This window comes from Alligator mississippiensis, chromosome 2 (assembly GCF_030867095.1).
Source record: "Alligator mississippiensis isolate rAllMis1 chromosome 2, rAllMis1, whole genome shotgun sequence".
NCBI lineage: Eukaryota > Metazoa > Chordata > Crocodylia > Alligatoridae > Alligator > Alligator mississippiensis.
The window spans coordinates 34,309,011-34,336,035 of record NC_081825.1 but is presented as its reverse complement, the minus strand read 5'-3'; the positions used below and the strand labels follow the sequence as shown (position 1 = coordinate 34,336,035).

The 27,025-nt window shown below is 41.9% G+C and overlaps 2 protein-coding genes across 3 annotated transcripts; one reads left to right on the top strand and one right to left on the bottom strand.

Annotated features, from left to right (window-relative positions):
* Positions 1 to 213: 213 nt before the first annotated feature.
* On the bottom strand, positions 214 to 11,084 carry CLRN2 (clarin 2). Of its 2 annotated transcripts, XM_059721598.1 has the most exons (4): positions 11,002 to 11,084; positions 5,926 to 6,051; positions 1,664 to 1,843; positions 214 to 1,217 (listed from the first exon to the last, which is right to left on the bottom strand). In XM_059721598.1, exons 1-4 carry the CDS (start codon positions 11,051 to 11,053, stop codon positions 955 to 957), a joined length of 621 nt encoding a protein of 206 aa, XP_059577581.1. In that variant the 5' UTR covers positions 11,054 to 11,084; the 3' UTR covers positions 214 to 954. The 2 variants fall into 2 exon arrangements, with proteins under 2 accessions (XP_059577581.1, XP_006267287.1); XM_006267225.4 differs by lacking the exon at positions 11,002 to 11,084 and having other exon boundaries at positions 5,926 to 10,597.
* QDPR (quinoid dihydropteridine reductase) lies at positions 10,724 to 23,898 on the top strand. The gene is made up of 7 exons (XM_019480009.2): positions 10,724 to 10,925; positions 11,040 to 11,132; positions 13,276 to 13,372; positions 16,198 to 16,338; positions 18,734 to 18,842; positions 20,939 to 21,022; positions 22,656 to 23,898. Exons 1-7 carry the CDS (start codon positions 10,821 to 10,823, stop codon positions 22,759 to 22,761), a joined length of 735 nt encoding a protein of 244 aa, XP_019335554.2. The 5' UTR covers positions 10,724 to 10,820; the 3' UTR covers positions 22,762 to 23,898.
* Positions 23,899 to 27,025: the final 3,127 nt, after the last annotated feature.

Below are 27,025 nucleotides of genomic sequence, written 5' to 3'. Positions count from 1 at the left end.
TTTTTAAGTCTAGTTTTCTGTAACTATCATCTGTACATAGTCTAGGAATCTATTTTGCTTCTCTGTGGCAATGAATCTCTAGAAATGTCATGTTTGCTTTAAGGCCTGCAGAACTCTGCAGTCATGGTGCAACAACTGATTAAATGCTTATGCTGTGGTGGTATTAGTATTCTTAAAAAAAAACAACCAACAAAACTTTGCCACACATAAGCGTCTTAATAAAAAGTTTTTCATTTAATAGTGTTTCATATGTGCTATTTTCATTTGTTTTCAGATAAAACAAGAATTGGCAGAGGCCTGAGCCAATATATCTGTCAGAATACTCTTTAGGTTATCTAGTTTCTGGCTTTTGACTTTTATTTTTTATTTTTAAAATCTTATTGTATGCCCTTAGTCATGTGCTCCCAGTTTGATTTCAGTCTCCTAGCTAATTTACCTTTCTAGAACTTCAGTACATCAATAAGAATAGGGTACTCCATTGGTCCCCTCAGATTTTTTTAACAATCTGAGAAACTAATTTGCAATTGTGTTTAATACAGAAGTCCAGGATCTGTTCTCTATGCTGTGCAATAAGACTGTAGTCTATTAGCTTGGAAGCCAATGTATTATGATACAGTTATCTTCTTTATCTTAACTAAAGAGCACTGTTCAATGTTTGTGAAATCATATTTTACTTCAGATTTTTGAAAAGATGGAAACATTCTAGAAAGTAACTGCATTACTTTACATATTGGATAGCTTTTAAGCAGTGCGGATGTTGTAGTTTGTTTTCCAGCCAATGCTATTGCTGGTACCATTAACTGGCCTCAAAATACTATGTATTCTGCCAGTAGCAATTTAACTGTTTATGAAACCAGAATTTCCATCCAAATAAAAAAAATTACAGAACCAAGGAGCTGCTTTTAATCACAACAGTTAACTTCAAAAAAACTAATTTTATGATGGAGAAGGTTATTAGTACATGATGTCTTCTGCTGTAACATTTGCCTCTTCTGTTTTAGTCTTAAATTCAGGGAAGCGAATTGCACTTAGGGCTATTAGCAACAAATTTACTCCATGAGCTGTAGCACTTGCCACACAAAGCCAAAAAGAGCCTTCATACTGTTCCTCCAAGACTAGAAACTGAAAAATTTCCTGGAAATTGGCAATTCTTTCTGTGAGATGATGAAGTTTAACAGCTGCTATAAAGCTAGCGACTGCCAATGCTGTAAAGCCACCTGCAACAGAATGAAAAAGGCATTCATCATCATTTTCAAAACAAGTCGGATGTGTTGGATCCAATTTAGGAGAACATGACTTAAGTACACACTTCAAGTTAAATGTATGATTGGGTATCCAGAATGGGGATGTGCTTAACATGTGCTTAAGGGTCTTCCTCTATTGTAGCCTTTATTAGATATGTGATTAAGCATCGCACCTTTCTTATGTTGCTATAAAAGTGCTCTTGCAACTGATATTGAGGCTGTATATGAATTTTCTGTTCATGAAGAACAACCTATACTAGCATCTGAAATGCCTTGTATTAATTTTACTACAGTAGGTACAAATTCAATGCAAACATTTATCTTTTATTAGAAATGTACATACGGGACAAGCAAGAGGTTTTAACATGTGGACACAATTTAGTGTTACCATTTATTCACAGTAGTAAAAATTATTTTACCTGCAAGTAAATTCCATAGGCATATACCTGCTGGACCTTTAATAGCTCGATATGGAACCTGGATTATGTTGAGAATGCAGAATCCAAAACTGATCAGAGCAAAAGAAATGGCGACACATAGGAAGATTATAATCATCACATGAAGGCCTGTATTCAGCTTTTTGACCAGATGTGGGAAGACTGTCAAGAAAAAATATTCAGTTATTCAGCATATACCTTTTTCTGATTATTAAAAGTTAACCTTATATTGATTATATAAACTGATTTATGCTCACTGTAATAGGACTTTATTTACAAGTAAACTTGTAGAAACAGCTGTGTTAGTTTGTGATGGTTGAATAATCAGATGGCAAAAGTAAAGGAACGAGGATGTTCTTACCTGAGAATAGTATTCTCTTATAGTACTTGTGTTGGTCAGGGATGCAGGCTCATGTATTCTTGCCCTAGTTTTATTAAGGTCAGTATTATATGAGACTATACTGGAAAATATATTACTGTATATTATGTCTATTAAACAGTAAACCCAAACAAGAGCACCAAATCTGAATTTCACGCACTTTGATCTTCCCAGCTTGTCCTATCATTATTGTAAGCGTCAGCCAGAATTCTAACTCTAAATATTCCTGAATTTTAGGGAGAGTTCAGATTGAGATCGAAATGTCATGCCATGAGCTTTAATTAACATATATGTATATTATACTTATAGCAATAATAGTGGTATTGTCTGAAGCTACAAACTAAATTATCTGCCTGCTGCTCAACAAACTTATATGAGCAACAAGTGAAGTGTAGATGAAAAACTTGGTTCCTTTCTTTGAGTCAAGTAGACCCACAGTTCAGCAAGGTATTTAAAGGCCCCTTACTGGAACCATTTATACTTAGCATTACGCATGTACTTAAGGATGCCTGTATACATGCAGGGACACTGCTCTGACATGCTTTAATTACACCGCATCAGTGGAGTGTGCTAATTGGCACACTCCAGAAGCCTCCATGTCTTGTGTATCAGTGTCCGTGCGCTTCAAAATGGCAGTGGGGGCACTTTAACTAAAGCTCATTCAATGACCTTTAGTTAAAGCCCCCACCACCATTTTGAAGTGTGGGGAGGCTGAATATACCAGATACTGTAAGTGCTTTAATTAAAGCGGCTCCCAGAGCTGCTCTAACTAAAGCGCCCCCCACACCCGGAGCACGTGTAAAGATGCCCTAAGTATCTTGCTCAATCAGGTCCACAGTCACTGAACAGTAGGTTCAGTTGCCCTGAGGCCTCCTTGAGGTCCATCCAAGCCCAACCCTGGGCATCTTGTGGAAGCATTGTAAAACCTTTTTATTTAGGCAGGCTTTTAGCAAATGGGGTTAAATTTTGGGGTATTTGGGGAGTTATTACTTACTATTTTATTATTTTACTTGTTTATCTTATGTTTATGATAAGCCATCCTGGGCCTTTTTGGGAAGGGTAGCATATTAATCTAATTAACCCCAGTATATGGCTATTAAAGACACAATAATTAATGAGAATGAACAAGCAATTTCTGCCTTGATCATATCAGCAGAAAAAATAAAACATGTTGCAGTATTATTAAGGTTACTCATTTAAGCATTAAAAATTAGGAACTGCTACATTTTTTCTGTACCTCCTAACCAGCATACAGAAGTTACTTAAAGCACTGTAGATTTAATACCTCATTTAACAAGGGTTAATTTTACAGCACTGTACCCATTTTAAAGTGTTGTAAAGCCATTCACTTCTGTTAAGTCACAGCAATAAAGCATTTTAAATGGCAAAAAAAGCAACTTGTGTACACACCTCCAGTTAGTGTCAATCTCCAGGCTCTGGCCTACCTTTAAAACATTATTACTATAAGGCCAGTGTGCCTGAACATCCCTTTGCTCCCAACCCAATGTTTCTTTTAAGGTAATTGTGATCTGAATTTGTCTTAGTCTCTATTCTCAGGTTTCCTCTGCACCAGGTAGAGGTATAGCCATTGTCTGCTCAAAGTCCCCATCTATAGAATGTTTTTCCTGGACCCTGATTGTGCTCATTAGAGACCCTTAGGACTTCTTTCCAGGCATGTTCCCAAGACATTTCTATTTGGGAGCATTTTTTTTGGGTCAGTGACCCAAAACATTTTTTTGGGTCAGTGACCCAAAATTTTTTTGGGGGGTCAATGACCATATTGGCCACCCGTTTCACTATCTATTTATTTTTAGAGTATTTTTTGCTGAAGAAAAAGCTAGCTTTCTTGAGCATCTGTCTAAGAGTATTCAGTTAGGGTTGGTCTGAAATTTTTTGAAGTAACACATGCAGGACTTCTAGTAACTCCTTAACTTGGACAAGGTGCTCGTGAATTTTGCCTCTGCTTCCCAGACAATGGTAACTTCTTTCACCCACCTGCAAGTCCTCACAAATGCATTGTTTTAGAGCCAAAGACCAAATTTTCTCAGAAGAGAACTATGGGGCATTTAGAAAATTCAATCTATACTGGGGCTTATCAAGGACAGAGGAGATGGAGAAGACAATAAACACCCTAAATCTAGCCCTGTATAACCTTCAGATTGCTCAGGGAAGTGATAAGACTATAACGAGAATCTATTTATCTCCTCTTCAAGCACAGGGTCAGAGAGGATGTCCCCCTGGGGGAATGACCAGTGGGGTTCTGCACCCATTTCAGAAACAACAATAAGGGTCTATACTGCCTCCCTGTGGCGCCTGAAATCACCAGGCTTGGACAGGTCCTCAGCATGCACCCCAGTCTTGCTCTTGGGCTCCTTTTCTTGGGAAACGGTATTCTCTCCTACGGCCTCCTCAAGCATTTTGCCTCTGGCAGGCTATGGGCGAACAAAATGGTTCTGGAACATCTGTATGACTGCCACATTTCCACTCCACACTGGAGCTGTCCCTCTAGGAAAGGTATCACCACTGAGTCCATAACATCTAATCTTACAGATCTTTTAATTCATTTTTTGAAAGGTATATCTCTACTATATCCATTGACTAAGTGACTGCATTTTTTTTTTAAAGGCCCAGTCCTCCCCTGCTGGCAGGGAAAACTCCCACTGTATCCTGCATTCATGCGGGGGGTGGGACCTGATAACCTTAAGGTCCTTTCCAATCCTATGACTCTATGGTCACGGGAGTTTGGCTTACATAAGAACTGCAGCTTTTGGTCCTCTGACTACTGTATCACAGGAGTCACAGTTGAACTAGTCTATTTTAGTAATTCACAGTAATTCATCAAAAAGTCTCTTTATCAACAGTTGGATTCGCCCTACACAGTTGTGCAAATGACCAAAAGGAGGCATAAGCTCCCCTTCCTCCATTCCACTTAGCAGCCAGCAAGGCTTATCCAAATAATGAATAATGGCATGGATGGGTAGGTAAACTACATCTGCATGCCTAATGCTCTCTCTTAGCAGTGCAAATAAGAGAAAGGCAGAGATCAGACATCCATGACTCCACCTCCTATCCCTTACCCTTTAGAGAAAACTGGACAGGGGTAGGAGTAGGCCGTGCCTGGTAATAAGACAGCATGACAAGGCATTAGCTGCAGTGATTAGCTGAAGCAAGATTTGGTCGTCAAAAATCCACAAGGTAGAAACCAAGCCACGAAACTTCAGCTCCAGTGCTATTTCTACCTTAATGTGGATCTGAAGGCTAAGTAGTCCACCAAAGGTACAGACAAGCCTCTAAACGGTTTGAAAGCAAATGCCTCAGGAGAATACTAGGTTTTACATAGAAAGCTGAGATTTGTCAGGACTCAACATCTCCTCCAAAATTATCAAGAAGAAATGGAAATATCTCCCAACCCATAAAAAATGAAGCCAGAATATTTGCCACGGCATGTGTAGTATGGGGTACCTAGAGAGCAGCATGTAAAAAACAACTGGAAGATTCCTTTGGTTCAGTAGTACTTACTACAAAGGTGGTTGTGGTATGCCAGAAGTAGGCACCAGCCTTTACATGGGAATTACAAGAAAATCTCCATCGGAGTTCTAAGAAATATTTTTTCTAATCCTGCTTTTACAGTGATATGGCATCATATCCAAGAATATAAATGAAAAAAATATATAAATAAATTAAGCCCGAAAATACATTGAAATTTGTGCCCATATTTCAAACCATAAAGACCCAAAGTAGAATGAACTATAGATGTGAGCTTAATAACTATTTTCATTCTATGGGTATGATAAACAAAAAAATTATAAGGCTTTTAAAAATTATTTACACATCACTCAATATATTCAACCAAAACTTTACTTACGTGTGAATTTGGACCGCCGCCCACCCAACCCACACTGTCGTACTTTGCCCCCACGAAAGAGTCCATAGTAAATATCTCCAGTGAACTTGACTAGTTCTGGATCTGTGGCATTGACCAAGTCAGCTCCTGTTTTACAAAGAATTTTTCCAGTTATCCACTTTTGGGTTCCCATCGCAACAACAATCAAGATAAAAGACACAAAGCTCATTGCAGAAGCCAGTGCAAACAATGTCTTTTTAAAGCAGCCAGGCATCTTAGTAGTTTCAAGGAATCCTCTCCAAGGCCTCTCTGCAGTAATTAGATATATTTTCCATTTTTCTGATGCTTAGAAATCCACAAGTGGGATGCAAATTCTTCAAAACATAGACTTTTATATCTCATTGCACTTTTAAACTCCAGAGGCTAAACTGAATGGTTAAAAATCAAGCCCGAAATGTAGATTTGCTGCGACAACATCCTGAAATGGTTGCAAAGAAGAACTTCACTACACTGTAGTGCAGTGGAGCTTGTCTCTGCAGAAAGTAATCCTATATCTATTGCACGACTATTGTTTCATCAGAGGTTTAATTGACATACTCAAATGACATCTATTTCTTTACCATAATCACATAGAAGAAACTTAGATGAAGGATCCAGTTTTTTTAGATTGCTATGACATTTTAAATATTTGTGGGCAAGGGACACAGAATATAAAAAATATATTATTGGCACCTGAATTCTGCTGTCATCTCAGCTGTATCAAATTACTTTTTCCTGGTGCTTGCCGTGGTGCTTTTTTTTTTCTAAATGTCAGCACTGTCCCTGCTATCAGAACTGTTCATAAACTAGAAAATGATAACCCATTCTCCAAGCTTGGTAATTGAAGTATATAAATAGTGTTTGATGCTGCACAGACTTGTTATTAGATTAATCTTTGGAATATAAAATGAGATGCAAAACAATTCTTTATGCTTGAAAAAAGACAAATGCCAACATTCTTTTTAATATATTTTAGCAATGGAGCTAATGCAGGCACATACAGAAACAGACACAACAGGCTAAAAGTGCTATCAGATAGGACTGAAAAGCGACAATAGTTTGCACTTCTTTACTGCCTTTCACTCAAGGACTGTGAAGCTCTTTACAACTATTAATTAATTAATTCTCACAACATCCTTCTGAAGTAGGTAACCCAACACCCTACTGACTGCAGCCCAAACAAGTTGTGGAAACACACTATTACTAAGGTGGTGTCTTTTGGATGAGATGTAAAACAAAGTCTTCACGGTCAGCGGAGGTCTCAAAGCAATACAGCTTTCAATGGTTATGTAGTTATGTTTTAACCTTTATGTCTATATTGTTATACTGTGTCCATGACCATGGAATATAAGCACTTTAAAAATGTATTAGACATTTCAGACACAATACAAAATGTACTTAAGGCATGGCAGCGCCTTAAATTTAGGGGCTTTATGTCTAGAGTTTGATGCAAATTGACAAGCTTACACAACTAAGCTTTATATACAGTGAATGGGAGACCTAGATCACGGACACATATATTTGGAGTGGCTTCAAAAGAGGAACATTTTAAAGGGGCAGCAGCTGTTAAGTTTTAATTGTTACTTGTGGACAAATTGGGAAATACAAACCTCCAATTTTAACACTGCTTCATCAAGGGCTAAAGCTGGAGTGCTTTGGCTATGAAGTGTTCCAAATGTAAATCTGGCCATACCCCTAGATGCCTTCCAAGGATAATCCAGACCATGTAATTTGGGACCTACCTAAATCACAGCAAGACAAACGGTTTTTTGCAACCCACTCATGGTGCACAGAGCTGATATTGTGGGTATTTTGTGGCAGCCCAGCCCTTTGGTGCTGATTGGCAGAGAGGCCCCACCCCTCGGTGCTGATTGGAGGAGGAGGGGTGAGGAGGCAACTGCCATTTTGATTGCTGGATGTCCTTTGTGCGGCCCCGCCCCTAGGCACTGATTGGCGGAGAGGACCCAGAGGGAGGAGAGACGAGGGGGCAGCTGCTAACTTGTCTGCTGCCCTTTGTGCCACCCTGCCAGTGAGCACCTTTCCCTCCTGGCAGCAAGGGCTGCTGGCTCCCACTGGAGAGCCAGCATTATATTCTTAATTTTTTGTTGATTTTGCAGATTTTGTGGACAATCCCAGATTTCAGTTTCCATGAAATCCACAAAACCTCACAGCAGGTAGGTCCCTACACATAGTCATTCGGCACAGAGGTGCTTACAGCTGGCCAATAGGAAATCCTAGGCAGAGTGGCGTGTCTGAATTCCCATTTATCCTCAGAGTTTAGACACCTGATTCAGGGTGCAAGGGAAGTGTTTTGGTCATCTCAGGATATAGACTGTCCAGCAGGGAGACACCTGCCTGGACCAAGACCCCTAACTGACAGCTGCACTGACCTCAAGAATGTGCACAGCATGACATGTAGGGCAGGGGTGTCAAACTCTCTTTCTGCTCCAGGTCAGATCCGGACTGTGGGGCTCCTTGTAGGCTAGATCTGCAAGGGGCTCTGGCTCCATACATGCAGCTGTGGCTGTAGCTCCTGCTGTATATCACATACCACATGCTGGAGTCAGAGCTGCTGCTGCTACCATGTACCTCATGATGCACCAAGAGCTCCAGCTCTGGCACAGGGCACATGGCAGTGACAGCTCCTGCATGAGGTATGCTGCGCAGTCTCAGGGCCAGTGACTGAGGATAGGGCCACAGCAGTAGCAATGGGTGAAGTGACCGGAAGGCCACTGGGTCTGTTTCAGCCCTCACTCGCTCTTCTGCCAAACTGGCATATCCACTGGGGCTCAAGATCCCCAAATTCTGCAGCAGGCCACTCCTCCCTGGCCATGCCCTACAACTTCTGGCTGCCCACTTGGTAGCCTGCTGGCTCTGATAAAATGGCTCTACATGCCATGTTAGATACCTCTGCCCTAGGTCCTCTTCCCCCTGAGCAGGGCCAAACCCATATCTTCCGATTCCCAGGACAGCGCCCTAACCACCAAGCTATAATCTAGTGTGGCATGGAAACCTGGCTTCAACGTTACTGTCAGGATAAATTTGCACCTTTATAGACCAACTCAGGGGTGTCACAGATCCAGGCCCTGGGCCCTATCATCTGGTCTTGGGTGCTGCCCATGGGTCTGGGCATAGGCAACTAGTAAGGAGGGCATGGGGGGGGGCACATGCCCCTCCTGACAGGGCCATCCCCGCCTCCACCACCGCTGGCATCTGCAAGTCATCCCCGCCACTGCTGGCATCTGCAAGTGCTCAACGTAAACCTGACAGGGCTGTTCCTGCAAGTGGCATCTGCAGATGCTCGCCAGATCTACCCCTGCCACTGCCGGAGGCGTCTGCAGGACCTTGCCAGCTCTGTCCCTGCCACTGCCGGAGGCATCTGCAGGAGCTCACCAGCTCTGCTGACGCCGCCCCAGACTCAGGAGGCACCAGTTGCCCATGGGTCTGGGAGTGGACCCACGTGTCACTGTGGTGTGTGAGGGACCAGCCCTGCATGCTGCACAGGAAGTGGGGGCTGGTGTGGGGTGCACCCTGATGGCTGCACTCTGGGCCGGTCCTAGGCACACAATGCCAGCCGCATTTGCGTGTACTCTGAGGGCCCAAACTGGCCTGTGGATCAGCTCAGTGCCTGATCTAGCCATGGATCAGACCTCACTCACCCTCTTGCCACAGACAGCCACATTTTTTATTTTTTTTTAAGGAAAATTTTTCGTGTCCTAGGTCAAATTAGCCAGATCAGGTCCAAATCTGTTTGACTCATTCAAGAACCATATGTGGCTCTGATACCGGTAAGCGTCATCCACTCCAGCCAGGGGCTTCAGAAACCTCCAAATCCTTTGTCAGGAGTCCTATGTGCAAGCCCAAGTGCGGAAGCTTGGTTTAGATGCCCCTAAGCCTCGTTTGCCCTCCACCGTATGGCTCCAAGCGCAAGCTAGAGAGGAGTCTCCCATTTCCATACAGTCCATGTGCAGCCGAGATCCCCTCGCTGTAATTTGGTCAGTGGTACGCTAACTATGAAGCTCTCGTAGGGAGTCCTGCCTGCAAGCAAACAAGGGTGCAACCCTCCACTACCCAGTGCCATATTAATTGTGTTACCTCGGTCAAAGTATTTTCCTTACCACCATCATGGTCATGGTATTTCTCCTGCCACATCCTCTCTCTCTTTTTTTTTTTTTAGGAAAACTTTTCATGTCCCAAGTCAAATCAGCCAAATCGACTCCAGATCCCTGAGTCATTCAAGACCCACATGTGGCCCTGCTAATAGCAAGCATCCTCCACCCCCGCATGGGGCTTCAGATGCTTCCAAACCCTTTGGCGGACATCCTGCTGGCGGGCCCGGGCCCAGGCCCAGAGGCTCGGGGTTCGCTTGCCCTCAGCCATCCCGCCGCAAAAGCAAGCTAGGGAGCAACCTCCCATTTTCACAAAACGGGCTTTAAGCCCCAGCAGGCCGGCCGGCGGGTGCTGAACCGCGCCAGAACAGCGACCCCCGCCAACGCTGCCTTCGTGCACCCGGATCCCCGACGTTTCCCTGCCAGGCGGGCACAGTGGCCAGGCCAGCACCGCATCTGCGCGGCCGAAAAAGACCGCCACATCCCCCAGAGCACAAGCCCCCTCCCCCGTGCCCTTGCCACCCCGGGCCTGACGAAGCGGAGGGGCAGGGCAAGCTGTGGGCGTGGGCGCGGGCGCGGGCTGTCTCCGGCACCGCCCTCCCCGCGGGAAGGCTGCTGTGAGCGGTCTGAGAGGGACGCGCGTCCCCCGCCCTCTGCCCACTTCCGGCAGCTTCAAGCGCAGCGGCTCCGCTCCGCTCCGCTCCGCTCCGCTCCTCCCGGGGCAAGAGGGCGGGAAGCGCTGCAGCGGGCCGGGCCGGGAGCCTCAGCATGGCGGCGGCGGCGGCGGCGGGCGAGGCGCGCAGGGTGCTGGTGTACGGCGGCGGCGGGGCGCTGGGCTCCACCTGCGTGCGCTACTTCCGAGACAGGGGCTGGGTGAGCGCGCGGCCGGGCCGGGCCGGGCCGGGGCCGGGCCGGGGCCGGGGCCGGGGGCGGGTGGCCAGGCACTGACCTGTGTCTCGTTGCACGCGGCGGCGGCGGCGGCGGCAGTGGGTGGCCAGCATCGACCTGTCGGAGAACGTGGCGGCCAGCGCCAACGTGCTGGTGAAGAGCAGCGAGTCCTTCCCGGAGCAGGCGGAGCAGGTGGGTCTCTCGAGGGAAGAGGAATCGGGACTCTTGGCCGGGGTGGTAACTTTTACGAGACCAACTAGACTTTTCCACAAAAAATTAAAAAACAGAATTGGTAGGTTTCAGGGAAAGCGGTTGATCCGGAGCGGGAAGGGGCAGGGGCAGGCCAGGTCCTGCAGTCCCTGTCACTGGGTCCGTGGACATGTTGGAGGACCCCTGGGCCCCTTATTTTGAACCTGTGGCCTCGCGCCCTTCCTGCTTTTCCTTTTACTTCCCCCAAGAAATGCGTTGCTACTTTCTCAGTAGCCCCCTTCTTTAAGGGAGTCCAGTCCAGTGCCCTGCCTGCAGGAAGGCTCCCGTAGGCAGTCTGAGGGGCACGTCCTCTGCCTCAGCCCCAACTAACGGGACTGGCTTCTTTCCACTTCACCGGCAACGCCTGCGGGGCACTCCCTTTTTTAGGGAGGCTTATAGTTTCCCTTGGTGGGCATTGGACCATGATCCCTTTAAGCAGCAAATAGGCCAAGTCAGTTTTTCCCACACTTGCAAAACAAAACTGACCGATTCCTGGTTGATTTTTGCCCTTTGCCCCCAGCAGAATTGTGCAGCATTTGGGTTGCGAGTTTTGTGGAAACTGTAGCTTGAGTGGCCATGGGGTCCTGCAAGCCACAGGCGTGGCCAGAGCCATGGTGCCTGGGCAGTGCCATGGGAATGGACGTGACTCCCATGAGCTCAGGGGTGTAATCATTCACTGTGATTTATAGAACTGGTCTCTAAAGCTCCCCCCCACCTCTTTTTTAATATCACAAAAAAAAAAAAAAAATCCATAGCCCCAACAGAAGCATGCAGGCAAACCTCAAATTTACCACCACCACCCCCCCTTCTACCCCCATGTTCTTGAATTCAGTCTAAAGTTCAGCTTTGAATTGTGCCTCTCCTAATCTGGTTTCCTTATTCAATAACTGGCTTGCTGCAACCCAGGTGAATTAGGAGTCTGTATTTTGTACTGCAGCTAGCCCACTGGCAATATTGTCATGGTTTGGGCACCCCTTTGTTGCGAGGCAGGTGAGGCTAACTGGGACTGACTGATCAGTGTGACAGTGTTTCTCGGAGCCCTGACCTTTACAGTTTACTTCATAATTTGGTCATGTAAACCCCCAACTTCTTAGGTTCAAATCCTGAAATATACTGGAGGCAGATGGATTGCTAGATTTACACAAAGCACCAATGAAGTTGCTAGGGCTATGTGTGGGTTCAGCTTGCCCACATGAGAATAGTGACCTAAATGTTGTTTTATTGAAAAAATGGTTTTGCTTGTTGCCAGTGTATGAGTGTGTTCCTTTCACCAGTGCAATTTTTTTTGTGCTCTTGTAACTCAGAAGGCATTACAGCTAGATTATGGAGCATTTCATGCCGCAGATTTGTTACTCTTCTTAATGCCGAGTGCTTAAAAAAGAAATGATGTGGTCTTATTTAAGGCTTTTCATCTAGAAACCAACCTCTTTGTCTCCAGTGCCAAGTAGCTGGCACAGCAACAACTGTTCTTGGTGTAAAATCCACAGACATAAAATTCTGTACTGACAGGCAAATTCTTAAATTTGGGAGAGGACAAGAAAGGCCAGAGAACAGTTTACGAATTCCTAAGCTACAGGTGTAACCCAGCCATCATTTATGTAGAAGCTTTATCCCTGAGAAGGCTATTTAATAATTGTCCCTTTCATAATTGTTCACTTCTTACAGCTTTACCTGAAACATGGTAAATCTACTACTAGTTCTACTACTAATCTGGAGAGTCAGTTCTTAAATAGTATGCTAGGAATGACTTTTGTCACTCAACCAAGAGCCTCTCTGTGTCTGTATGTAGCAACCTAAGTATGGGTCTGATTTTTGTGGACTTTTTCTGTGTGAGTTTGTCCCATTGATGTCCCCTCATATGCAGCTGTTAATTAATTTGTTTTCCCTTTTTGTTTTTATTATTTGCTTTGAGCAGGCAGAACCATAAAGCCTAACTTTCTGCAGCTGCTTAAAATGCCATGTGTGCTGAATAATCAGTATAATGGAAAACAAAATAGCAGTGTTAAAGTAGTCTAGATGTTTGCATTTTTACTTCAGTGACTTGTTTTCAGGATGATTTTATGATCTCTTGCTTCATCTGTTTAAGGTGACAGGAGATGTTGGAAAACTTCTGGGTGAAGAAAAGTTGGATGCCATCTTGTGCGTTGCTGGAGGATGGGCAGGTGGGAGTGCAAAAGCAAAAGGTGAGGCCTCTGTTAATTGCATACATTACTGCAGATATATTAATGCAGCATTAGAAAATTCTGTAAAAGTCATCATTAAAAAGATCTTTCAACCTGAGATCTTTCCTTTTTGGTGATCACATGGAAACAAGCCTGATTGCTTAAACGAGTTTAGTGAAAATTGGAACACTTACAAGTGCTTTTCTTTATTATTGCTCTTGGTGGTTAAAATAGTATGGTAAGTGTGAATTATTATGCTTTCTCTTTCCGTATAGTATTTTTCCTCATTAGATCTCAAAGCACTTTGAAAAGGAGGTCAGTATCCATTTTCCAGATGAAGGAACTGAGGCACAGGAAGTGAATGACTTTTCCCAAGGTTGTGCAGCAAGTCAGAGAGAGAGGCTAGAAAAGAACCGACACCTTGCATCTGGATCCTTCCATAGTCCTCAGTGCTGGTTTACCATGATACTATAATGTCTTGTAGTAACAGGCGCTATGTACAAACCTAAGATTATTTTTAAAAATGAATCAAGGCCTTCAGCTTAACATTGAAATGTCTTGTTACCAAATGCTGGGATGGTACTTTTTAACTTGGGTACCTAGACTGGATGCGTCAAATAACATTTAATTCCTACCTGGCTAAAATGAAGTGGCAGGTAGGCACCCTCATCCTACTCAAACACTGAAAAGATGGCAATCCTTTGTTTTATAAGTATAGGACAATCGCATTTGTTACTGTTTTGCAAAAATATACAGGTATATGTGCACGCACATGTGCATTTGTATCTGGTGTGAACCAATACTGCACAATTAAAAAGTTAATTGTAAATAAGGCAGTAGATTGTAATGAAACTTGAAGTACTGTTAAGGCAACAGGATATCAAGGTGAAATGGGAATGTTTTGGGATAGGTGGTTATCTTGTCTGTTTGTTATACCATTTTAGCATATGTATTGAAGAGGTGTGTTGTAGGGAAATATGACCTTTTGGCCTTGAACACTAAATCAGATAACTTGCTTAATCCTTAGGACTCCCTTTCCAACCACTGCTATGTGAAAACCATTACTAACACACATCATTGCTGGATTTTAAATTTTTTTCATTTATATTTTCTACCTATATTCACATAATTCCTTTTTGCTGAAACTACAAGCCAACAAGTTTGGCACACAGATTCTGATCATGTCAAGTACAGTACTGATGTCAAGCAGGTTGTATCCCTATTTGAGGAACTGCCTGATGTGCAAAAGATATCCCTGAACAGTCTCTTTATGCCTTGGAGTTTTTCACCCAAGTACTAAATCCAGTCTTGTATACTTATATGATCAAAGCCTGTGGGAAAAGCTGCTTGTAGTCTGGTATTTATACAGTGTTGATGGCTATGAAGTTACAGGGAGTAAACAAACAAGAGTTGAAATCAAAAGTAGGCTTCTATATAACGCTGCAGAGCCCAACCCAAAGGTCATTGCAACAGATATCAAATATTTAAGAACAACATCTGTATTGTGGAGAAAAAAGCTATCAATGGCTGGCTTCACCCAGGTAATTGCCCATCCATGGATTAACCAGATGTCAACCATGACAGGTTGTGCGAGGCAGCACAGCTTTATTTTATTCAGTTTTATCATTCAAACGAAATCCTGCACAAGGATTACATAGTGAACTAATATAGTTACAAAATTAAAAGAAAAATAAGAATCAGAGAAATTGAGCGATACACGCAGGAGATTTTTCCCCTAACAATTGAAATGATCATTCCAAAAGGTAAGAGCTGCAGAAAGCTCTCTGTCACTAGTGAAATTTGTGCAAAGGGACTAAGACATGAGTATGATGTGACAGATGTAAGGGTGTCTGTGTCCCTGTCCATGTACTTGCTACAAAGTATCTTGGCTCTTATTCCATAGTAAGAAGCATTCACACAAGATGCTCTCTCAGGCTGGCTGCGAGGTGGTGAGGAAGCCAGTTTACATTGAGCAAAATACTACCCTGAGATGAAACTAACTAGGGGATCAAGTACATATTTGTTTTTCTAGTAGTTACTCCTCGCTTGTTAAGGGATACTTTTACCCCAGAAGGGAATAACTTGCATCAGCCTAAAGGTATAAAACATGTCTGCCTCACTATAACTAAATTAAGTTATATTACTCTGGGGCAAATGTGTAGTGTGCACTCAAGGCCTGTGATACTGATGGAAGCAAGTCCATAGATATTTTAAGAATTTAGGGCATTTTGAACAGAATCCAGAAACTAACGGAAACCAACAAAATACCCTGAGGTTGGGGGATGTGGTCAGACTTCTTATAGTGAGAAGTCTGGTAGTAGTACTGGACAGGTACTGAAGAGCAGGAACTGGAGGAAATCAAAGAGACAGGAGATGCAAAAGGCATGGGGAGAGGAGATGAAGGCCTAGCTGAGGGTTTTAGCTGATATAGGGGAAGGAGATGGTGTAGGGCAGATGTATGTAGTACTATTTCATTCTGTGTGATGGGAAGTGAGCTTAAAGTAGACCAGTGGTTCTTAACTATTTTAGACTTAAGGCACCCCTTAGAAAATGCCAGTTTTTAGTTTTTGCTATTTTTTTGACTATGGAAAATTACAGCAATTTCACTGTTGCAGTGAACTCGGAAAGATCACAGCAGGTCAGGATGTTTTTAATACTATAGATTTCTATTTGAAATCTCTGGAGGTTTTTTTGTGACTCATGTTTGCATACCTAACAGTGCTAACATTGTATAGCACCCTGGCGCACCCTTCAAAGGATCTCCAGGCAATCTGCTTGAGAATCACTGAACTAGAAAATGAGTTTTGTCTTCTAAATTTTTGCCTTGTAATTGTCTTGTTTACCAGCTTTATACAAAAATTGTGACCTGATGTGGAAGCAGAGTGTTTGGACATCAACTATATCCAGTCACTTAGCTACAAAACATTTGAAAGAAGGAGGTTTGTTGACTCTGACAGGAGCCAAAGCTGCTTTAGCTGGAACCCCAGGTAAAAAATAAAATATGTTGCTTGCTTTGATGTCTGTTACAATTGTTATATGCCACTTCTAATTATTCTCAGTTGAGAAACAATAGTTTTATTTCTTCTTTTTTTTTTTTACCATATTATGGGAAACAGCTGTTTGAATCGCTTCAGGAAATTTGTAACTGTTACAGATGGAAATAATACCAAATAGTTTGACGGTGTCATGCAAACAAAAGAACTAAGTACTTAAATCTTAGTTGACAGGCTTTGGTGAAACCTGACTTAGCATATGATAAGAATGCCTACAGGGGTTTTTACGGGTGATATCTTTTATTGAACCAACTGCATGGTTGGAATAAAGTTAGACAAGCTTTTCAATGTAAGGCATTCTTCAGGTCTGAGGAAAAAGCAAATGAAAAGCCTTACTTGCAACAGCGCAAAACTTTTTGGAAAAGGTTAAACTCCATATTTGCTTTTCTGAAAGGCAGAGTTCTTATTTACCTAGTTATTTCAGGTTAGTGATAACTCACCTGATATTATTGAGCATGCTCATCCTGCCCACGTTCTACTTCTAATGAACTTTGCTTCAGAAACAGACAAGGTTGCTGACCTTCTGTCTTGATCTACTTGAGCTGTCTAGTGTGATCCTTGAAAATGTACCTTGCAGTCTTTGATCACATTCCTGTTTTCTTGCTTAAGAGAAGAAAATCTGGCAGCAATTTCAAAAAATACATACTCTGGCAGTGGGAGAGTGAAGACAAAGGTTAACATCCCTTTAAAGCCAGAAAGATTATCATTAAAATTGTGAAATGCATTGTAAAACTAAAAACTGAAGGGAAGTAATTATACCTGTGTCTTTATATTTTGGAAAACTATTGTGTTTTCTAATTTATAATGCATCTTATATGATTGAATGTTTAAAGATGAATCTAATACACTCTGAAGATAAAAATCCTTTATTATAGAAAATGAACAGCATAGGAGTTTTCTTTTTGTAACCGACTGGCCATATGCTGTTAATGTTCCCAAGGTTCCTATATTTGCAATCTCATGATGTTTTGTTAGGACAGAAAATCTAATTAATTTGCTTTCAATTTGCTTTGTTTGAGCTGGATGGTTTCAATCACTGTGGATATTTTTAAAGATGTAAGCAGTGCCCTAGGCAAACACAACTTATTAAATATCAGGAGAAATTGAGAAAATTGTTGCTCACAGCTACCATGGATCTTATAGGCTCATTGAGTAATTAATTATGTTCCCTTCCTTCTCTTGTGATATGTTTTCTTTATAATAGAGCATAATTTTCCTATTTGAGAGCAATGGCTAAATGACAACTGCCTAGTGCTGACTGAAGAAGTGGAAAAAATATAGCGGATATAGAAGGGGTTCAGGAATAAATAACAAAAGAATTTAGCAGCATGAAGAGACTTCAATATAATGGAAGATAAGAAAGATTTGATTTAGAGGGGAGAGAGAGGGTGCAAGCATATATTGATTTAGAGGGGCTATATCAGTGGGATACAAACAATGATTAAAAAGTAGGTAAATCAGTCACTTCTTAGTACATGGAAAAAGTAGGATATTTGGTGAAATGGAGGCAAAACTTGTACCATATCAAAGGAAATATTTCTTTACACAGTGCATAATTATCTGTGAAATTCATGGTCACAAGATACTAAGACCACAAGCTCATTGGAATTGAAAGGAAAGATGAAGATATTGTAGGGAATGAGAACATATTCAGTTACCATAGACAAAATAAATGTCATTGAGAGAAACTCCTCTGTCTTTCAGAACATAATCCAACTTGTAACTGGGAGGGTTTAGGAAAATGCTTTCCATATGGACAGGTTTATTCATTTTTCCTTTTGAGATTTCTTGTACCTTCCTTCAAAGCAGCTGAGCAAGTATGGCTAAAAACATGTAAGCCTGAGTGGTAACTCAGTAAGTAGCTCAGCAGTCTTAAAATCAGTGGGACTACTTAAAGTATATAAATATTTGCAAGGTTGGATGAAAGAGAATAGATGCCACTTCTGTATATTTATAAATACAAAAGTATTAGTGCTATGTTATGGAGCATCTTACCTGAAAAGGGTGTTCTGATTTCCTGGTGCAATTTGAGAAAGATACCCAAGCATACTAGAACTTTTAAAAATATTATTTTTACCTCTGTGGTGCTGGGTATATTAATTCCTATTATAGCAACAAAATTCTTTATAATCTAGCAAGTGTTTTCTCAATGTGTATATGTAATGTGAACATAAATGGGTTTATGTGCTAAAAGACTGCTGATGTTGATAAACTGGAATAGATGACTCTAAGTCTACTCTTCAAATAATGCAGATCTTCATTGTATTTTAAACGGTGCTTATTAGTGAAAAGGTTTGGAGTTTTTAATACTGTTGTTTGTAATTGTCAGGGATGATTGGATATGGCATGGCAAAGGGAGCAGTGCACCAGCTCTGTCAGAGTTTAGCTGGCACAAATAATGGTTTGCCATCTGGTTCTGCTGCAGTTGCTGTTCTACCGTAAGTAGTTGCATAGCTACCTCTGCTATTGCATTGTTTAATTTAAATGGTGTTCTACTAGGTTGTCACATGGATATTCTTCAGGCCCTATCCAGATTACAGGGATAACTATCTAAACCCAGCTGTGGCTCCTCAGGGCTGGGGGACATCTTAGTGTTCTGGAATATGTATCTTGCAAGTCACAGGTATTGCCATAAACAGTAACATGGACTCTTATTTTGTGTTTAGACAGAAAAAAGTGTTTATTATGGATGCTAGAGAGTCAGGTTTTAACTCTACTAGAATGTTTAGTTACAGCCATGTTTCAACATGGTTATTCTTTAATATAGATCAGAGTCTAAAAACAGACACATGACACAATTTAAGATGTGTTTTATAGCTCACATAGAAAAAAGTGTAGTAGTGGAATGTTTGTCGTGTGTCAATTAGCAGAAAGTGCTTTCACATATTTGACTTCTACTGTCACTTAACATGCAAATAACAACTTCACCCAAGTAAAAATTAAGTTTGACATAAGTTTACAGCAACACCTGATAAGAGCAACATCCCCCAGGAACATTTTTAGTTTCATGTGTTCAGCTGATAGTCCTGATAACAGCAACTGCCCCTTAGGGGCATAGCTCCGAGACACTGACATGTTGCTACTCTCAGTAGGGATCTCTGGAATTTGGGCTGGAAGTGCGTGGTGGCTGCTTTACTTTTGGAGTTTCACCCGTGTACCCACTGCCAGTCACTGCCTGTGCAGCTGCAGTTTTCCCTTTGGTCATTGGGTGTGAGTGGTGAGTGATGGGGCCATGCTGCCAATCAGCAGCTGTGGGCGGGGCGCACAAGGGAAACACCCAAGATTAAAGAAGCTACTATACCGCACACTTCCAGCATGAATTACAGAGATCCGTAACTATCAGGCATCAATTGTATGCATTATCAGGGTGCCCTAATCATGGACCAGGTCTACCCTGTGTTGTTAGACACTTTATAAATATACAACAAAAGATAATCCCTGTCCTGAAGAGCTTAAGTCTGCATCAGCCATCAGCAGTATTTTCTGGTGGCAGGATGGCTTGGCTCGGGTCCAAGGTGGGCTGGCACTAGGACTCAGCTGCAGTCCCCACCATCTTGCCACAGTGTGGTATAGGTGAAGAGCCCTAATGCCTGGCTGCTGCTCAGCAGCACTGAAGTCTGCTGCCACAGGAACGTCACCAAAGCCCCAGTGATTTATGACCCATTTTCTGTATTATCTATCAAACTCTACCTTTGTAATGCCAGCTGGTGTTCTGGTGAAAGCTACAAACCCTTCCTACAGAAATGGAGTTTCTGCTGAAGGGCAAAATATTGCATATCCTTCCTCTACAGAGTTTGTTGGGGAATTAAAGTCGTTTCACAAGTCTTCAGGGAAAACCAAAAGGTTTAATTCTTCGCTGTACTACAGCAGCTTTATTAACAGCTAACTATAAGTTGTTTTCTTGTCTTGGTGGAGATGTTACCTGGATGGCCTTAATAGTCTGCCTAAATTCTCTGCTAGTCTAGTTAAGGTTTTGAGGAGTGTTTTGTGCTGGTCCCAGACCCAATTTTTCAAGGTTTAAGAGTACTGCAAAATGACTTAAAAATTATCTGAACTCCTCTAATTGCATCCCCCCATCACCTCCCTTACAAACCTATTTGGAGCAGAGAATGATGATATACAGAACATTTACATAAGTATTCTACTTCTCCAGCAGAATACTAGTAACAACACACAGCAAGTTCATACTGGTCTCTTGGCTTCAGGGGATTTCAGATGTCTATAGATAGACGCCCTGAGAAGTGTTGTTCTTGTATCGGAGGGTACAAGAGAATAATAATTATGCATGGGATTTTGATTTACAACTGACTTATATACTTTTGAAAAACTTGCCCTCTATGTCATCCTTAATTATAAATACAGATTACAATTTTATATAAGCAATGGTTGTGGCGTTAAGAGACCTACAGGATTCAAGAAAAATATATACATTGTCTGGCTTTCACTGTCCTTAAAACTGAGCAAGAGAAGAGGATGGACGGCTCTTATCAGAAACATGATAAACAAAAGAAAGGCTTATCTTTTTCAATCGCAGGGTTACCTTGGATACACCAGTGAACAGGAAATCAATGCCTGATGCAGATACCAGCTCCTGGACACCGTTAGAGTTCATTGCAGAGTGAGTACATGCACAATGACTAAGCAATTTCTAGCTATCACTTTTATCCCAGTTGTTTCCTTCTAAATCTTCACTCCTAAAATGTTTGTCTTACTACATGGATTTGGATGGGTTTACACACTTCATTCTCCATGCCTCAGTGTTAGGGAGGGCATTAGGGCTATCTGCTTAGCAAGTGAAAATTAGCATAACTGCAAACTTCACAAGGTTCAATTAGCATAACTGCAAACTATGCACAAGGTTCAACTAAGGATCTGACTCTGGGCATTTTAGTTAGCCAGCCTTGTAAAACATGCACACAATTAAATTAAGTCATGGACAGCTGTGTCAGACATAAGTACATTGGTTTAAAATTGAACTGTAACAAAAGTGTTTATGCCTTTTACTGCTCCTGGTAGGTAAGTTTTCTGCCCCTCCTTATGTACATCTCCTTTCCTTTTTCTTCCTAGCAGATAAACCCTGCTATTTTCTGATTATCTCATGTGTAAAATAAATCACTTGCTGTGAATGATGTGGCAAAGGGGGCACGAAAGGGATTTTCCATTTCCTTTAAAGCATGACTTCTTTTGGGAGTGTGGGAAAGAAATGAGTTCCCTTTCATGTATCAGAAGGGGCATAAAAGAGTCTAGTCTGTAGTTTACCTTGTAACTTTAAACTAGGTAAATCAAGGTCATTTAGACCTGAGCTGAACCTCCATGTTTACCTGGCAACATTGGTCTTAGAGCCTTTGTTTTGACTTTCCATTTTTTTGCCGTTTGGACTTCATTAATTGGAAATTGGGTTTAAGAATGTTTTAGGCAGCTGCTTGAGGTACCTTACTTAAAAGACCACTGTCAATTTAATCTAGCTAATAACTTTTCCTGCTCAAAGTAAATAAACTGAGGGGTTTTAACTTGGTCATTAAAAATGACATGCTCTCCCAGTGTGTCTAATGGCACATAGACACGCAAGCTCATGTGCTGAAGTCTACAAGGCACATGCAACACTCTGCAGAGACACCTGAGCTAGGTCTGCCCACTCTAGCCCTGGAACCAGAAGCAGTAGAGCCACATTAATTTGGCACTGCACCTGGGTCAGGGTATCCTGCTTCTCATTGGAGGTGTCTAATGTAGTGCTGTGTCTGGGCTAATGTGGCTCTATTGATTCTATCTCTAGAGCTACCATGGATGAATGTTGTTATCTTTCAGAGCTAACTGCCTTGCCCTTCAGGTGTCTCTGTTCAACCGTTCCTTGTGCCATAAAAGTATCCCTTGAAAACACCTACTCTCTTTTTTCTTTTTGTGTAAACTAAATACAACAAGTTGACAGTGCACCTGCTATGGCTGTTTAAATAGTGCACCTGCTATGGCTGTTTAGGTGTTCTACACTTAAAACTATTCTTGAATGTAAACCCTATTGAAATAGTCTGAAAGACAAAGACATTGCAAGTCAAAATAGAAACCTTCTAGGGGACAACTGTTCCAAGTAAGCACATAGCTTCTGCTCAGGTCCAAAAGTCCTTATTTTTCAAGCGGTGCACTCTGTCTGAATAGACTGCATGTGGAACAGGAATTGGGAAGAGATTATGGCCAACTGGCTTTTATTTTACAGTTCCTGCCTAGATGCCCTTTATAGTTTTGTATTTTTTTAACAGGACCTTTTATGACTGGATCACAGGAAAGAACAGACCCAACTCAGGCAGTTTAATCCAAGTGATAACCACAGGAGGGAAGACTGAACTAGTAGCAGCACATCTTTGAGGTTGATCAGTGGAATTGTTTCTGAAAATGTAGCAACAAAACTATTGCAAACTAATGTCTTAGTCAAGTTTGGGTCGTGTATTGTATGCAGTGATTACATCTGTGGAACAAGATATTGAGTAACACTTCTTGTTAGATGTGAGCCGGTGGCATTTATATATCAAACAGTATTGAATTAAAGGCTGCAAATATGTTAATCCTGAATTTTAATTACCTATATCAAGGCTGTCCAACTTCTAGATTGGGGGGGGGGGGAACCACGTGCTGTGTGCAGCCCGGCCTTTCCTCACCACATGCACAGCATGAACAGTGAAGACTCACTCTTGGTGGTGCAGGGGGCTCCTTTTGTGGTGTGGCAGCCCAAATGTCCCCCTACTGCACGTGCTAAAACCCTCTCGTTGTCCAGCCCCACCAGGCCTTGCCTGCAAGAGCAGACGCAGAAAGCAGAATCTTCAGAAGGGAGGGGGAGCCTGACCACTGGCCACCTAAAGCTGCCAGAATGGTGGCAGCAGCAGCAGCTGCCATATGGGAGCCAGGGACCATATGTGGCTTGTGGGCCACCAGGTGGACAGCCCTGATGTACATGTTTTAAATTGTAGTGGTGGTTATATCCAAAATTGTGCTTAATTCTGTGCTGTATCCACATATGTAAGTGGAAGTTTCTGTCTGTCTCTGTATCTTTCTAGTAACTCTTTTTTGAATGTTTCTGGAATATTTGTTCTTTTTGCTTATCTGGGAATATCAGTTCAGTGCTCTTTTTTTTTTGTGGGTTGTAACAATAGACACCATCACCACTGTATATAAAGGCCCAATCATGTTACCCTTTCTTATGCAAGTATTCTTTACTGATTTAAGGCTGCATAAGGGCTACTTGCATGAGAAGGTATTGCAAGATAGAGCCCTTAATTTGCCTTAAAACGTCTAAACTTCTGCTAGTCCAGCAGTTATTGTGATGTGAAAGCAGACAGTCATCTTGCCTTGGAGTGTGGTATAATGTGTTTTGTATAACTAATGATGGTTCTTTACTACCTAAGCAAGCAAAGTATCTGGGAACAAAAAAAAAAAGGAAAAGAAACTCAGAATCTACTATTAAAACATAAAATATTTTGAGCTAAATAAATATATATATTGTCTTAATGAATTAGTTGATCTGTTTCATTACAATTAAAACTTTTTATGTAACATTTATAGTCAGGTTTGTACAGCACTTTCAAGTGGGAAGCTGATGCCCACTGCATGTAGGAACACTTTTCCAGGTTTTGTACTTTCTTTCACTTAATTGAGTTCTGCAAAATGTAATTAGCTTTCTACTGTATATGGGAAAGAGATTGCTTTCCCCTGCCCTCTTACATAGGAGAATACTTTAGAAAAGAATTTGCCTGCTATCCAATTATACTCATCTGGAGATGAGATTTGAATTGGAGAGTTCAGCATTCACTTCTGCAGAACACAGGCATATATAACATTGGGAGCTAGTCTTGTCTGGATTGGTATGGGGTCTATTGAGAAACTACTGAAGTCAAGTCTTCTGCAAAGCATGCTTAGTGTAGACATAGGAAATGTCTGTCTTATCTTTATGGAAATGTGTATGTGACTCGGCATCCCCATTCACTTTGTATAGTAAGCCCTTCTCACTGAGTGGGTAAATTCTTCTGTCTTAAGACAAGAATAGTTGCATATATGGCAGTTGGTCTATCAAGAATTGTCAGCTTATGCATGCAGGTGCCTGTGAGCTCGAATTGAAGAACATCACCCAGATCATTAACTTTTAACAACTGTTAATCAGAGGGAAAAGAGCATGTACCAGAAAGACATGACTTTGAGAGAAAAAAAACCTGATGTATTAGTGTACTAAGATTCTTATCCCATTGCGGAAAGATAGAACACAGGACATTTGAAAAGAGCGAAAGAGTTTTTGTTGCAAGGATGCATTTGTGCAGGTCTTGCTTTACTAATGTTCATTGTCTTCCAGTTGACTAATGATGTCCTGTTCCAAAAAAGACTTCAGTGCATCACTGCAAAAATGTGGTGGGTATATGGCTTCTAAGACAGCAGTTTAGGCTCTTCTGGATCTGCATAAGGAACAGCGGTGAAGAACACAGGTGCTGAATCAGGCATGCAGTCACAGAACCCTAGGGCTGTGGAGGCCCAGGGCCTCCTGCTAAGATGGAGCTTGCTCCCAAAGAGTCTGTAATGCTGTGGATCCATGGCAGCTGGGGCCATCTGTGGGCTGCTGGCTAGAGAAGTAGCATTATACGAACTGACTTCTTTGACACATTTTTCCAGGGACTAGTGACATGGAAAAGACTCTTTGTTTAAAAAAAAAAAAAAAAAAAAAAAATCTTAAGATGTGCAGCCAATTTGATAATGCAGTGTATCACACATCCCTCTTTTGTGATACAAATCTCTGCATAATAGAACAGAAGAGATATCTCGAATAGGGGGAACAAAAAAGAAAATGCATAGTATCTACCTGTATACTAAGATCCTATCCTCTTGGCTTGTTAGGATTCTACATGGATGTAATTGTCCACTAATGCAAAAAAGGCAGCAAGAACAGGGCCATAAAACAGGATTCACAATATTGGTGCCCTGGGCTCTGTTAGCACCTTTTATTTTCCTCTCTCAGCTGCCAAATTACCAGCTGCTTACTTGATTCATGTGGGCTATGTGATGGATGTGGAAATGCCAGGTAATAACCTAGGAATACTGAGATGTGACAGTTGTATGACTGCTATATGTGGCCTGCCCTGTGAAGGAAAGTTATTGGATTTTGGGTTTTAAGACTTTCCTACATGAATGTATTGACCTAGCTTAGTAAGTGGCTGCAGGAAAAAATAGGTTGAAGAGTATAACCCAAGGGCTTGCCAGTTAAGTAGTCTCTAAGTAGATAGTGGGTAGGAAGAACTGCAGGAAGCTGCTAGTTTGCTTCTAGGCTCCAGTCCACAATGACATGGCTTTTTCACAGCAAGGAACTACAGGTTGAAAGATGCAAACAGGTAAAACTCTTTAAGAGAAACAGCAGAGGTTGATTGTCAGCAGCTCATTAGGAGGTGCTGTTATAGGAGAGGCTCTGCAGAGGAACGTAAAGGAGTTGAATCCCCCCCCCCCCCCCCATAAGCTTTAGCGAAGAAAGGCAAATAAATGTAAGGGCTAAAAACCTGTTTTTCCTTTGTCCTAAATGACTGGTACTCTTAAGGGGCTGTTTGGTCACTGGCTGCCCTCATCAAAGCTGAAGGAAAGAAAACTAAATATTAGACGTGCTGAGATAGGAATGACAGCCTTCCAAGAGTAGGGGAATTGTGTGATTCCATGTTTATGCATTATGTCAAGACTCAAGTAGGTAGACCTGCTGTTGTGGTTCAGTGGTAGAATCTTTGTCTGCTATGTAGGAGATCCAGGTTTGATTCCTAGACGCACATATAACTACAGCCATTGAGGCACCAAACCTCTGGACTTGGTCTGGCCTTTGGACCTTGTATTTAAAGGTGAGTTAGAAGGTCTGAGCAGCCTTCACTCCTCCCTACTCCTGCCTAGGATGCATGCATCGAAGGTCCTGGTGACCTCTCACGTATATACCATGGTCCATGATACAGAAGGATTGATGGTTACCTACTAAATAAGTAGGTTTTTGAAGAGACCAGCAGGGGGAAGCTGTGCAGTTAGCCCAGGAACTGTGACTGCCGGTTGTATGCATGTGTCAGACACCACTGTACAGATGCAATGTAGACTATGACTAGGTAGGAAGAATGGCAGTGTCTTCATGGTGGTGGAAACAGACAGACAATTCTTTAATACAGTATATACTTATATATTAATTAAACTTTTGGAGAAATGGCATTATGTTTACTAAAGCACAGCTAAATTATAAAAGTTGAGGCAAACAGGGATGATATTAATAATAAATTAATGTAGTAGTTTTAAAAAATCAAAGATCTCTCAGTATTCAAAAGTAAACTATTTAGACATTTCCAGCAATGAATGGCTAGGATATTGACCTGTTATGCTAAGGCCTCCATCCTGCAAAAACGTACTCATTTATTTAACTTTGCACTCCGTGAGCAGTCCTATTGATTGGCAGAATCATTGGTTAAAACTACACCACATGGGACTTCAAAAGGGCTACTGGCATGCATAACTAAGTATTGTAGGGCTGGGCTTGATGTTTTCAGATTTCACTGTGAAGTAATCTAAAAAATAACATAATAAAGAACTTTAGGAATTCTTATATTTTAACACCAGACCTTGTTTTCTCGGACTACTT

What these genes read in the sequence shown, in the direction of transcription:
- CLRN2 (XM_006267225.4), bottom strand. Translation starts at nt 6,178, where the DNA reads ATGCCTGGCTGCTTTAAAAAGACATTGTTTGCACTGGCTTCTGCAATG. An exon ending in GCGGCGGTCCAAATTCACAC is followed by an intron (nt 1,844 to 5,925) that starts GTAAGTAAAGTT and finishes TTTTCTTGACAG; the next exon opens with TCTTCCCACATCTGGTCAAA. An exon ending in CCTATGGAATTTACTTGCAG is followed by an intron (nt 1,218 to 1,663) that starts GTAAAATAATTT and finishes ATTCTGTTGCAG; the next exon opens with GTGGCTTTACAGCATTGGCA.
- QDPR (XM_019480009.2), top strand. Translation starts at nt 10,821, where the DNA reads ATGGCGGCGGCGGCGGCGGCGGGCGAGGCGCGCAGGGTGCTGGTGTAC. An exon ending in TCCCGGAGCAGGCGGAGCAG is followed by an intron (nt 11,133 to 13,275) that starts GTGGGTCTCTCG and finishes CATCTGTTTAAG; the next exon opens with GTGACAGGAGATGTTGGAAA. An exon ending in TGCTTTAGCTGGAACCCCAG is followed by an intron (nt 16,339 to 18,733) that starts GTAAAAAATAAA and finishes TGTAATTGTCAG; the next exon opens with GGATGATTGGATATGGCATG.